At 45.6% G+C, this 12516-nt stretch overlaps 2 protein-coding genes across 5 annotated transcripts in view; one reads left to right on the plus strand and one right to left on the minus strand.

The window, feature by feature from the left end:
- Window positions 1-9531, plus strand: part of LOC130291817 (mitochondrial carnitine/acylcarnitine carrier protein-like) — a 20308-nt gene extending 10777 nt beyond the window's left edge. Inside the window, exons 4-9 of one of the 3 annotated variants that reach the window (XM_056541125.1) lie at window positions 2282-2372; window positions 2533-2650; window positions 5616-5688; window positions 5815-5924; window positions 9005-9232; window positions 9322-9531. In XM_056541125.1, the coding sequence (XP_056397100.1) occupies window positions 2282-2372; window positions 2533-2650; window positions 5616-5688; window positions 5815-5924; window positions 9005-9198 (586 nt within the window). In that variant the 3' untranslated portion in view covers window positions 9199-9232; window positions 9322-9531. The other 2 variants (XM_056541127.1, XM_056541126.1) reach the window with 2 other exon arrangements.
- Window positions 1-12516, minus strand: part of LOC130291816 (deoxyribonuclease-1-like 1) — a 34811-nt gene that overhangs the window by 21744 nt on the left and 551 nt on the right. For both annotated transcript variants that reach the window (XM_056541123.1, XM_056541121.1), the window contains exon 2: window positions 8992-9139. The gene's annotated coding sequence lies outside the window, so the exon portion shown is untranslated. The remainder of the gene's footprint in view (window positions 1-8991; window positions 9140-12516) is intronic.

Genomic DNA, 12516 nt, shown 5'->3' on the forward strand with positions numbered 1-12516 from the left:
ATGGTGCCTCCTGCTGTTGCAAAACTACAACTCCCAGCATGCCCGGACAGCCGTTGGCTGTCCGGGCATGCTGGGAGTTGTAGTTTTGCAACAGCTGGAGGCGCCCCGGTTGGGAAACACTGTCCAGATCAGTACTAAGACCCCGGCCGATCGAGACAAGTGTATAGTCAATAATGCATCGTAACTAGGCAGCCGTTTCCATTCAGAAGTCTGAGAAAGTTGGGTGATAACATTGTAGTTATAACAGTTGTCACACAACTTTCCCAGACTCCTGAGCCCTGAACATCTCCAGCTTATCTAAATGTGCAATGACTTGGTAAAGTATTACATCTAATCACGCTTTATTTGCAGGAGCCTGAGAAAGCTGGGTGACAACACATTTACAGCCAGCGCAGAGTTTGCCAACAAACTTTCTAAGGTTCCTGAGCCACACTTTTATTTGATATGAGATAGAGGAGATAGGAACATTAAGATTATTTAGCTGCCAGAAGACTAGGAAAGCTGGGTGACAAGACTAGGAAAGCCCTTAAACAAGTTGCCACCCAGCTTTTTTGAGACTCCTGTATATACATTGATGTGTGTGTTGGCTACGTCATTCTTGTCACTCAGAAGACTGGGAAAGCTGGGCGACAACCTATTTGGCTGCTATTACAACCCTCGCATGAGCCACTACCCAACTTTCCTAGACTCCCGAGCCTTGAATCGCCAGCTTACCTAATTATGCATTGATATCAGAGCTGGTAATGGACATAACTAGGCAGCCTTGTAACCCAGAAGACTTGGAAAGCTGGGTGACAACTAAACTGGCTGCCAATGCATCCAACTTTCCTAGACTCCCGAGCCTTGAATCGCCAGCTTACCTAATTATGCATTGATATCAGAGCTGGTAATGGACATAACTAGGCAGCCTTGTAACCCAGAAGACTTGGAAAGCTGGGTGACAACTAATCTGGCTGCCAATGCATCCAACTTTCCTAGACTTCAGAGTAGGTAATGTATCGTAACTAGGCAGACTTCTCACTCAGAAGACTGGGAAAGCTGAGTGATAACAATACAGCTCCCAACAGGTGTTTCTGTAGTGCTATAAGAATTGAGAACGTTTCCTAACCTTGTCATTTCAAAGACTGGGAAAGCAGGGTGATAACAATACATCCCTTACAGGTGTTTCTGTAGTGCTAAAGGAATTGAGAACGTTTCCTAACCTTGTCATTTCAAAGACTGGGAAAGCAGGGTGATAACAATACATCCCTTACAGGTGTTTCTGTAGTGCTAAAGGAATTGAGAACGTTTCCTAACCTTGTCATTTCAAAGACTGGGAAAGCTGGGTGATAACAATACAGCCCTTCACAGGTGTCTATGTAGTGCTATAGGAATTGGGGAAACATTTTTAACCCTGTCACTCAAAACACTGGGAAAGCTGGGTGACAACTAATCTGGCTGTCATTGCACCCAACTTTCCTAGACTTCAGACCCCCTGCACAGCAAGCTTACCTAAATATGCAATGATATGTGAGTAGGTAATGTATTTTAACTAGGCAGCCATCTCATTCAGAAGACAAGAAAAGCTGGGTTATAACAATACAGCCCCCAAAAGGTGTGTATGCAGTGCTATAGGAATCGCGAACGTTTCCTAACCTTGTCTTTCCTAAAACTGGGAAAGCTGGGTGATCACAATACATCCACCAACAGGTGTTTTATGTAGCGCTTTAGGATTTGGAAACATTTCCCAACCTTGTCCCTCAGAAGACTTGGAAAGCTACGTGTTAAAGGGGAACTCCGGTTGAATTTTTAATTTTTTTTAAAATTAACTGGTGCCAAGAAGTTAAACAGATTTGTAAATTACTTCTATTAAAAAAAATCTTAATCCTTCCCGTACTTATTAGCTGCTGAATACTACAAAGGAAATTCTTTTCTTTTTGGAACAGTGTTCTCTGCTGACCTCACGAGCACAGTGCTCTCTGCTGACATCTCTGTCCATTTTAGGAACTGTCCAGAGCAGCATATGTTTGCTATGGGGATTTTCTCCTACTCTGGACAGTTCTTAAAATGGACAGAGGTGTCAGCAGAGAGCACTGTGTTCCAAAAAGAAAATAATTTCCTCTGTAGTATTCAGCAGCTAATAAGTACTGGAAGGATTAAGATTTTTTAATAGAAGTAATTTACAAATCTGTTTAACTTTCTGGCACCAGTTGATTTAAATTTAAAATTTTCCACCGGAGTACCCCTTTAACAATTCGAGAGGTAACTTAAAGTTTTTTTTTTCCCCATGCGACCGATCCAGACCGCACCAGGTGTTCTCGGCAGGAATGTTGTCAGGACTGTGCGCCGCCATCATCGTGGTCCCCGCTGAACGGATCAAGTGCTTGCTGCAGGTAACATATAGAAAATCTATGGTCCGGGAGGATTACATAAGTGGTGTGCAAGCTATGGCTCCTCAGCTGTCGCAAAACTACAACTCCCAGCATGCCCTGACAGCCGCAGGACTACTCCCTTTGATATAACTTACCACATATCTCTTTCTCTCGTCATAAGGCGCAGGCAAACACATCACCAAAAAGATTTTCGGGACCTATAGACTGCGCCAGGCAACTTTTTCGGGAGCAGGGCCTCCGGAGCTTATACCGGGGGACTGTGCTTACTCTTCTGAGAGGTAATTACCACGACCTCGTGTGTTTGCCAACCAGGGTGCCTCCAGCTGTTGCAAAACTACAACTCCCAGCATGCCCGGACAGCCTTCGGCTGTCCGGGCATGCTGGGAGTTGTAGTTTTGCAACAGCTGGAGGTTCGCAGACTAGATATAATACTCTCACCAAGTCGTTGCACATTAAGGTCTTCGGGAGTCTGGGAAAGTTGTGTGACAACTCCCTTTTTATTAGCGGCCTTTTAAATTATCACCCGGCTTTCTCAGACTTCTGAATCAAACGGCTGCCTAGGAAATTCAGCGCTGGGAAAGTTGTGTGACAACTCCTGTTTTATTAGCGGCCATTTAAATGATTACCCAGCTTTCTCAGACTTCTGAATGAAACGGCTGCCTAGGAAATTCAGCGCTGGGAAAGTTGTGTGACAACTCCTGTTTTATTAGCGGCCATTTAAATGATGACCCAGCTTTCTCAGACTTCTGAATGAAACGGCTGCCTAGGAAATTCAGCGCTGGGAAAGTTGTGTGACAACTCCTGTTTTATTAACGGCCTTTTAAATTATCATCCAGCTTTCTCAGACTTCTGAATCAAACGGCTGCCTAGGAAATTCAGCGCTGGGAAAGTTGTGTGACAACTCCTGTTTTATTAGCGGCCATTTAAATGATGACCCAGCTTTCTCAGACTTCTGAATGAAACGGCTGCCTAGGAAATTCAGCGCTGGGAAAGTTGTGTGACAACTCCTGTTTTATTAGCGGCCATTTAAATGATCACCCAGCTTTCTCAGACTTCTGAATGAAACGGCTGCCTAGGAAATTCAGCGCTGGGAAAGTTGTGTGACAACTCCTGTTTTATTAGCGGCCATTTAAATGGTGACCCAGCTTTCTCAGACTTCTGAATGAAACGGCTGCCTAGGAAATTCAGCGCTGGGAAAGTTGTGTGACAACTCCTGTTTTATTAGCGGACATTTAAATTATCACCCAGCTTTCTCAGACTTCTGAATGAAACGGCTGCCTAGAAAATTCAGCGCTGGGAAAGTTGTGTGACAACTCCTGTTTTATTAGCGGCCATTTAAATGATGACCCAGCTTTCTCAGACTTCTGAATGAAACGGCTGCCTAGGAAATTCAGCGCTGGGAAAGTTGTGTGACAACTCCTGTTTTATTAGCGGCCATTTAAATGATCACCCAGCTTTCTCAGACTTCTGAATGAAACGGCTGCCTAGGAAATTCAGCGCTGGGAAAGTTGTGTGACAACTCCTGTTTTATTAGCGGCCATTTAAATGGTGACCCAGCTTTCTCAGACTTCTGAATGAAACGGCTGCCTAGGAAATTCAGCGCTGGGAAAGTTGTGTGACAACTCCTGTTTTATTAGCGGACATTTAAATTATCACCCAGCTTTCTCAGACTTCTGAATGAAACGGCTGCCTAGAAAATTCAGCGCTGGGAAAGTTGTGTGACAACTCCTGTTTTATTAGTGGCCATTTAAATGGTGACCCAGCTTTCTCAGACTTCTGAATGAAATGGCTGCCTAGGAAATTCAGCGCTGGGAAAGTTGTGTGACAACTCCTGTTTTATTAGCGGACATTTAAATTATCACCCAGCTTTCTCAGACTTCTGAATGAAACGGCTGCCTAGAAAATTCAGCGCTGGGAAAGTTGTGTGACAACTCCTGTTTTATTAGTGGCCATTTAAATGGTGACCCAGCTTTCTCAGACTTCTATATGAAACGGCTGCCTAGGAAATTCAGCTCTGGGAAAGTTGTGTGACAACTCCTGTTTTATTACCGGCCATTTAAATTATCACCCAGCTTTCTCAGACTTCTGAATGAAACGGCTGGGTGGTTATGATGCATTACCAACTCTAAACACTTGTCTTGATCTGATAAAGTCAGTGTTTCCCAACCAGAGTGCCTCCAGCTGTTGCAAAACTACAACTCCCAGCATGCCCGAACAGCCGAAGGCTGTCCAGGCATGCTGGGAGTTGTAGTTTTGCAACAGCTGGAGGTTCACAGACTAGATATAATACTCTTACCAAGCCATTGCACATTTAGGTAAGCGGGATGTTCAGGTCTTTGGGAGTCTGGGAAAGTTGTGTGACAACTCCCGTTTTATTAGCGGCCATTTAAGTTATTACCCAGCTTTCTCAGACTTCTGAAAGAAACGGCTGCCTGGTTATGATGCATTACTAACTCTAATCACTTGTCTTGATCTGATAAAGTCAGTGTTTCCCCACCAGGGAGCCCCCTCCAGCTGTGGCAAAACTACAACTCCCAGTTGCTGCTAAACTTGCAACAGCTGGAGGTACCCTGGTGGGGAAACACTGATTTATCAAATCAAGACAAGTGTTTTGAGTTGGTAGTGCATCATAACCAGGCAGCCATTTCATTCAGAAGTCTGAGAAAGCTGAGTAATAACTTAAATGGCCGCTAATAAAATGGGAGTTGTCACACAACTTTCCCAGACTCCCTAAGACCTGAACCTCCAGCTTACCTTAATGACTTGGTAAGAGTATTATAACTATTCTTGAGAAAGTTGGGTGACAACCAAGACTAGGAAAGCTGGGTGACAACCAATATGGCTATTACTACCCCCCCCCCCCCCTCAAACAAATTTCCACCCAGCTTTGCAACAGCGCTGAATTTCCTAGGCAGCCATTTCATTCAGAGGTCTGAGAAAGCTGGGTGATAATTTAAATGACCGCTAATAGCACGGGAGTTGTCATACAACTTTCCCAGACTCCCGAAGACCTGAACATCCGGCTTACCTAAATGTGCAACGACTTGGTAAGAGTATTATATCTAGTCTTTGAACCTCCAGCTGTTGCAAAACTACAACTCCCAGCATGCCCGGACAGCCAACGGCTGTCCGGGCATGTTGGGAGTTGTAGTTTTGCAACAGCTAAAGGTTCGCAGTTTAGAGACGTATATATCTCCACTAGAGCCGTCACTATCCCGCTAATGCTTTACTTTCTCCCATAAGACATCCCGGCCACCGGCATGTATTTTATGAGCTATGAATGGATGAAGGAGAAAATGGCGCCACGAACAGGACGGTAAGCGGCGATACCGTTATAGGTGCAGTCATGTAGATTGTCCATGTGGGGCGCTAGACCTTCAAAAAATTACAAAGAGTGTAGGCGATTTAGCACTACAACCCTCACCGTCCTCTTCCTCCGCAGTGTCAGTGACCTCAGCGCCGCGCGGATCCTGCTCGCCGGAGGTGTGGCCGGCGTGTGCAACTGGGCAGTGGCCATTCCCATGGATGTACTGAAGTCCCGCTTCCAGACAGGTTAATAGAATCGCTCCGCGCTGTTCTTTCGTTAACCCTTTCTCATCTAACCTCCATTCTGATATCCTTATTATTATTATTTTATTATAAATTAAAGGGGTATTCCGGGATTTTTGATTTAATTTTTTTATTTGACTATGCTACAGGGGCTGTAAAGTTAGTGTAGTTCATAATAAAGTGTCTGTACCTGTGTTTGATGCTGGTCTCACAATTCTGTGTTTTTTTGCCCCAAGGTTCATTTATAACAGCATACAAAATAAGTGTTGTCTCAGGTTTTCCCAGGTTGCAGTGTGGCCAGAGACCTTACATCGCTAGTCAGGTGATCAGACGGAGCCTGTCTCTGCTTAAAGGGGTACTCTGTTGGAAAACTTTCCTCTCCCCAACTACAAGTCCCATAATTCCTTGTTTGTAAGTGTGAGGTCCCTTTTCTTCCTCCCACACATCAGCCACCCCAGCCATTGAAACACACCTGTGCTCCTTTCAATGCAATAGACCAGTGTTTTCTAACTAGGGTGCCTCCAGCTGTTGCAAAACTACAGCTAATCTCCCTCCCACCCAGCGGTCGCTCCACCCATTTAAAGGGGTACTCTGGAGGAATTTTTTTTAATCAATTGGTGCCAGAAAGTTAAACAGATTTGTAAATTACTTTTATTAAACAATTTTAATTCTTCCAGTACTTGTTAGCAGCTGTATACTACAGAGGAAATGTTTTTCTTTTGCAATTTCTTTTCTGTCACGACCACAGTGCTCTCTGCTGACATCTCTGTCCATGTCAGGAACTGTCCAGAGCAGGATAGGTTTGCTATGGGGATTTTCTCCTACACTGGACAGTTCCTGACATGGACAGAGGTGTCAGCTGAAAGCATTGTGGTCGTGACAGAAAAGAAACCCAAAAAGAAAAGAATTTCCTCTGTAGTATACAGCCGCTAATAAGTACTGAAAGGATTAAGATTTTTTAATAGAAGTAATTTACAAATCTGTTCAACTTTCTGGCACCAGTTGATTAATAAATAAATAAATTAATTTTCCTCCGGAGTACCCCTTTAAATGGGTGGAGCGACCGCTGGGTGGGAGGGAGATTAGCCGTAGTTTTGCAACAGCTGGGGGCACCCTAGTTAGACAACACTGGGGTATTGCATTGAAAGGAGCACAGGTGTGTTTCAATGGGTGGGGTGGCTGATGTGTGGGAGGAATAAATGGGACCTCACACTTACAAACAAGGAATTAAGGGACTTGTAGTTGGAGAAAGGGAACTCCAACAGGAAATAGCCAGTTCACAAAAAGATAGCCACAGCGTTATGGTGGACTCACAACATAGCCATTTAGCTCCAAGACAAGCGCAGATCCTTCCTAAGCATGTCCATTACTGTCTGCCAGGTACATTCTAAAATTAACTTATGTTGGAGAACCCTTTTAAGCGTAAAGTGCGGCTGTCACTCAAAATTGCGCTAATAAATGGGCCACACATTGTACAAGCAGGAAGCGTGTATATTGTAGTCATACCTTTGTAACTTTCTTTAGTGGGTTTATTTCCTGAATTAAAGGGGTACTCCGGTGAAAACCTTTTTTTTTTTTAAATCAACTGGTGCCAGAAAGTTAAACAGATTTGTAAATTACTTCTATTAAAAAATCTTAATCCTTCCTGTACTTATTAGCTGCTGAATACTACAGTGGAAATTATTTTCCATTTGAAACACAGAGCTCTCTGCTGACATCACGAGCACAGTGCTCTCTGCTGACATCTCTGTCCATTTTAGGAACTGTCCAGAGTAAAAGGAAATCCCCATAGCAAACATATGCTGTTCTGGACAGTTCCTAAAATGGACAGAGATGTCAGCAGAGAGGAAGTACAGGAAGGATTAAGATTTTTTAATAGGAGTAATATACAAATCTGTTTAACTTTTTGGCACCAGTTGATTTAAAAAAAAAATAAAAAATAAAGTTTTTCACCGGAGTACCCCTTTAAGCATTTTATAGGCAGTCACAAACAGTCACCATAGGCCGGCTATGCCCCGGCGCTGTAACGCCTCTTCCCCTTAGGTCACACACAGGATCCTGCGCATGCGTAATTCACACAGTGAGTATTTGAGTGATCCTAAAGCTCTGTGCCCCCGGACATGCGTTGTCACAGAGCTTTGGGATCACTCGGAGACTCACTTTACGTCATGGCATCTCATGTGTGTGATGAACCTTCGCTCTTAAAGGGGTACTCCGCTGCTCAGCGAGCGTTTGGAACAAACTGTTCCGAACGCTGGAGCCAGAAGCTTGTGACATCATAGCCCCGCCCCCTTCTGACATCACACCCCGCCCCCTCAATGCAAGTCTATGGGAGGGGGCGTGGCGACTGTCACGCCCCCTCCCATAGACTTGCATTGAGGGGGCGGGGTGTGACGTCATAAGGGTGCGGGGCTATGATGTAACAAGCTCCCGACTCCAGCATTCGGAACAGTTTGTTCCAAACGCTGAGCAGCAGAGTAGCCCTTTAAGGAGTGGCGTGCAGGAGTGGCGTGCCGGGGTGGCGTGCAGGACATCGCGGGGGTTCCCAGAAGCGGAACCCCCTCGATCAGACATCTTATCCCCTACCCTTTGGATAGGGGTAAAGATGTCTAGCTGCGGAGTACCCCTTTAAGTAGAATGGAATAATAAATTTAACAATTTAAAAGAACAACAGGAGCAATGTTTTTTTTACAATGATACGTTCACTTTTTAGGCCAGAGATTAACTAATCTCAAGTCATTGTATCCAGTCTATTTAATACTCTGTGAGATTACAGAGACACATCAGATGTATTTATCTTTCTCCTGTGCTGATAGTTTGCTACAATGTATCAGGGCAGATAATATGTTTAAACCTAGAGTCCTTTTACCTGCATGGACTTTTTACTGGAAAACTGCAGCTATGTGAAGTATTAGATATGAACTGGTTTTATCCTCATTTCAATTCAGTGATAGCAAGCAGAGATCTTACAGCTATAGAAGAAGTACATAAAAAGTTGCAGAACCCAGAGATGGAATAGGACTACTTGCCATAGGATAGAGCTCGTATGTGCCTGTACTGATCCTCTTACCATCTTATTTCAGCTCCTGACAGCCGGTATAGGGGGGTCCTAGATGTCTTCAGGGAAGTCTTGCGAGATGAGGGGCCCCGAGGTCTATACAAGGGGTTCACAGCGGCCATGATACGAGCCTTCCCAGCCAATGCGGTGAGTGAGGAACCTGAAAAATACAAATGTCTGTCTTTCTGGCCGATAAAATGTAGTTGTGGAATTTGGTAGGTGAACCAGAAGGCTCAGGATGAACACAGCTAACGTATGTAAATAATAACATAAAGTTGTAGTGATAGATAGAAATATCCTGCTGACTCTCTGATAAGTCTCCTCTGATTCTTCTTATTCTAGGCCTGTTTTCTCGGATTTGAGGCATCTATGAAGTTTCTACATTGGCTGATCCCAGATGTGTGACCTCCTGACAGAGTCCAATACTGTGCAGCCCCCAAAGAAACCCAACACCAGAGCTCTATGACTGCACTGCCCCCCAAGAAGCCCAACACCAGAGCTCTATGACTGTACAACCCCAAGAAACCCAACACCAGAGCTCTATGATTGTACTGCACCCCAGGAAACCCAACACCAGAGCTCTATGATTGTACTGCACCCCAGGAAACCCAACACCAGAGCTCTATGATTGTACTGCACCCCAGGAAACCCAACACCAGAGCTCTATGAATGTACTGCCCCCCAAGAAACCCAACACCAGAGCTCTATGACTGTACAGCCCCCCAAGAAACCCAGCACCAGAGCTATATGACTGTACAGCACCCCAAGAAACCCAACACCAGAGCTCTATGAATGTGCAGCACCCCAAGAAACCCAACACCAGAGCTCTATGAATGTGCTGCCCCCCAAGAAACCCAACACGAGAGCTCTATGAATGTGCAGCACCCCAAGAAACCCAACACCAGAGCTCTATGATTGTACAGCACCCCAAGAAACCCAACACCAGAGCTCTATGAATGTACAGCACCCCAGGAAACCCAACACCAGAGCTCTATGAATGTGCAGCACTCCAAGAAACCCAACACCAGAGCTCTATGACTGTGCAGCACCCCAAGAAACCCAACACCAGAGCTCTATGAATGTACAGCACCCCAAGAACCCCAACACCAGAGCTCTATGACTGTATTGCACCCCAAGAAACCCAACACCAGAGCTCTATGACTGTACTTCCCACCAGGAAACCCAACACCAGAGCTCTATGACTGTACAGCACCCCAGGAAACCCAACACCAGAGCTCTATGACTGTACAGCACCCCAAGAAACCCAACACCAGAGCTCTATGACTCTACACCACCCCAAGAAACCCAACACCAGAGCTCTATGACTGTACTGCACCCCAGGAAACCCAACACCAGAGCTCTATGACTGTACAGCACCCCAAGAAACCCAACACCAGAGCTCTATGACTGTACTTCACCCCAGGAAACCCAACACCAGAGCTCTATGACTGTACAGCACCCCAAGAAACCCAACACCAGAGCTCTATGAATGTACAGCACCCCAAGAAACCCAACATCAGAGCTCTATGACTCTACACCACCCCAAGAAACCCAACACCAGAGCTCTATGAATGTACAGCATCCCAGGAAACCCACTACCAGAACTCTATGACTGTACTTCACCCCAGGAAACCCAACACCAGAGCTCTATGACTGTACAGCACCCCAAGAAACCCAACACCAGAGCTCTATGAATGTGCAGCCCCCCAAGAAACCCAACACTAGAGCTCTATGAATGTGCAGCCCCCCAAGAAACCCAACACCAGAGCTCTATGAATGTGCTGCCCCCCCAAGAAACCCAACACCAGAGCTCTATGAATGTACAGCACCCCAAGAAACCCAACACCAGAGCTCTATGACTGTACTGCACCCCAAGAAACCCAACACCAGAGCTCTATGAATGTGCAGCACCCCAAGAAACCCAACACCAGAGCTCTATGTCTGTACTGCACCCCAGGAAACCCAACACCAGAGCTCTATGAATGTACTGCACCCCAAGAAACCCAACATCAGAGCTCTATGAATGTGCAGCACCCCAAGAAACCCAAAACCAGAGCTCTATGACTGTACAGCACCCCAAGAAACCCAACACCAGAGCTCTATGACTCTACAGCACCCCAAGAAACCCAACACCAGAGCTCTATGAATGTGCAGCACCCCAAGAAACCCAGCACCAGAGCTCTATGAATGTGCAGTCCCCCAAGAAACCCAACACCAGAGCTCTATGAATGTGCAGCCCCCCAAGAAACCCAACACCAGAGCTCTATGACTGTACAGCACCCCAAGAAACCCAACACCAGAGCTCTATGACTGTACAGCACCCCAAGAAACCCAACACCAGAGCTCTATGAATGTACAGCACTCCAAGAAACCCAACACCAGAGCTCTATGACTGTACAGCACTCCAAGAAACCCAACACCAGAGCTCTATGAATGTACAGCACTCCAAGAAACCCAACACCAGAGCTCTATGAATGTACAGCACCCCAAGAAGCACAACACCAAAGCTCTATGACTGTACAGCACCCCAAGAAACCCAACACCAGAGCTCTATGACTGTACTGCACCCCAAGAAACCCAACACCAGAGCTCTATGACTGTACAGCACCCCAAGAAACCCAACACCAGAGCTCTATGACTGTACAGCACCCCAAGAAACCCAACACCAGAGCTCTATGACTGTACAGCATCCCAAGAAACCCAACACCAGAGCTCTATGAATGTACAGCACTCCAAGAAACCCAACACCAGAGCTCTATGAATGTACAGCACCCCAAGAAACCCAACACCAGAGCTCTATGAATGTACAGCACCCCAAGAAGCACAACACCAAAGCTCTATGACTGTACAGCACCCCAAGAAACCCAACACCAGAGCTCTATGACTGTATTGCACCCCAAGAAACCCAACACCAGAGCTCTATGACTGTACTGCACCCCAAGAAACCCAACACCAGAGCTCTATGACTGTACAGCACCCCAAGAAACCCAACACCAGAGCTCTATGAATGTGCAGCACCCCAAGAAACCCAACACCAGAGCTCTATGACTGTACAGCACCCCAAGAAACCCAACACCAGAGCTCTATGACTCTACAGCACCCCAAGAAACCCAACACCAGAGCTCTATGACTGTACTGCACCCCAAGAAACCCAACACCAGAGCTCTATGACTCTACAGCACCCCAAGAAACCCAACACCAGAGCTCTATGAATGTACTGCACCCCAAGAAACCCAACACCAGAGCTCTATGACTGTACATTTTACTACACAACATCATAAATGACTTTTTTCAGTAATAAAAATGTTTTTGTAGCTCTTGTTTGTCTATTGTGGGGAGGACATTCTCATAGTCCTCTATGTTTTCCTGTTACATATTAGTGAGATCTTATATCAACCAATAATTATCCCTAGAAAAAACGTTATTTCATCATAATAAATAACTACTGATCTGTGTCCTGGTGACTTCAGGCAGCATGAAAGCGATGACAGGATCCCTGTACAGGTTATGGCTCCAGGTCATATCAAAGGAAAACTG

This window comes from Hyla sarda, chromosome 9 (assembly GCF_029499605.1).
Source record: "Hyla sarda isolate aHylSar1 chromosome 9, aHylSar1.hap1, whole genome shotgun sequence".
NCBI lineage: Eukaryota > Metazoa > Chordata > Amphibia > Anura > Hylidae > Hyla > Hyla sarda.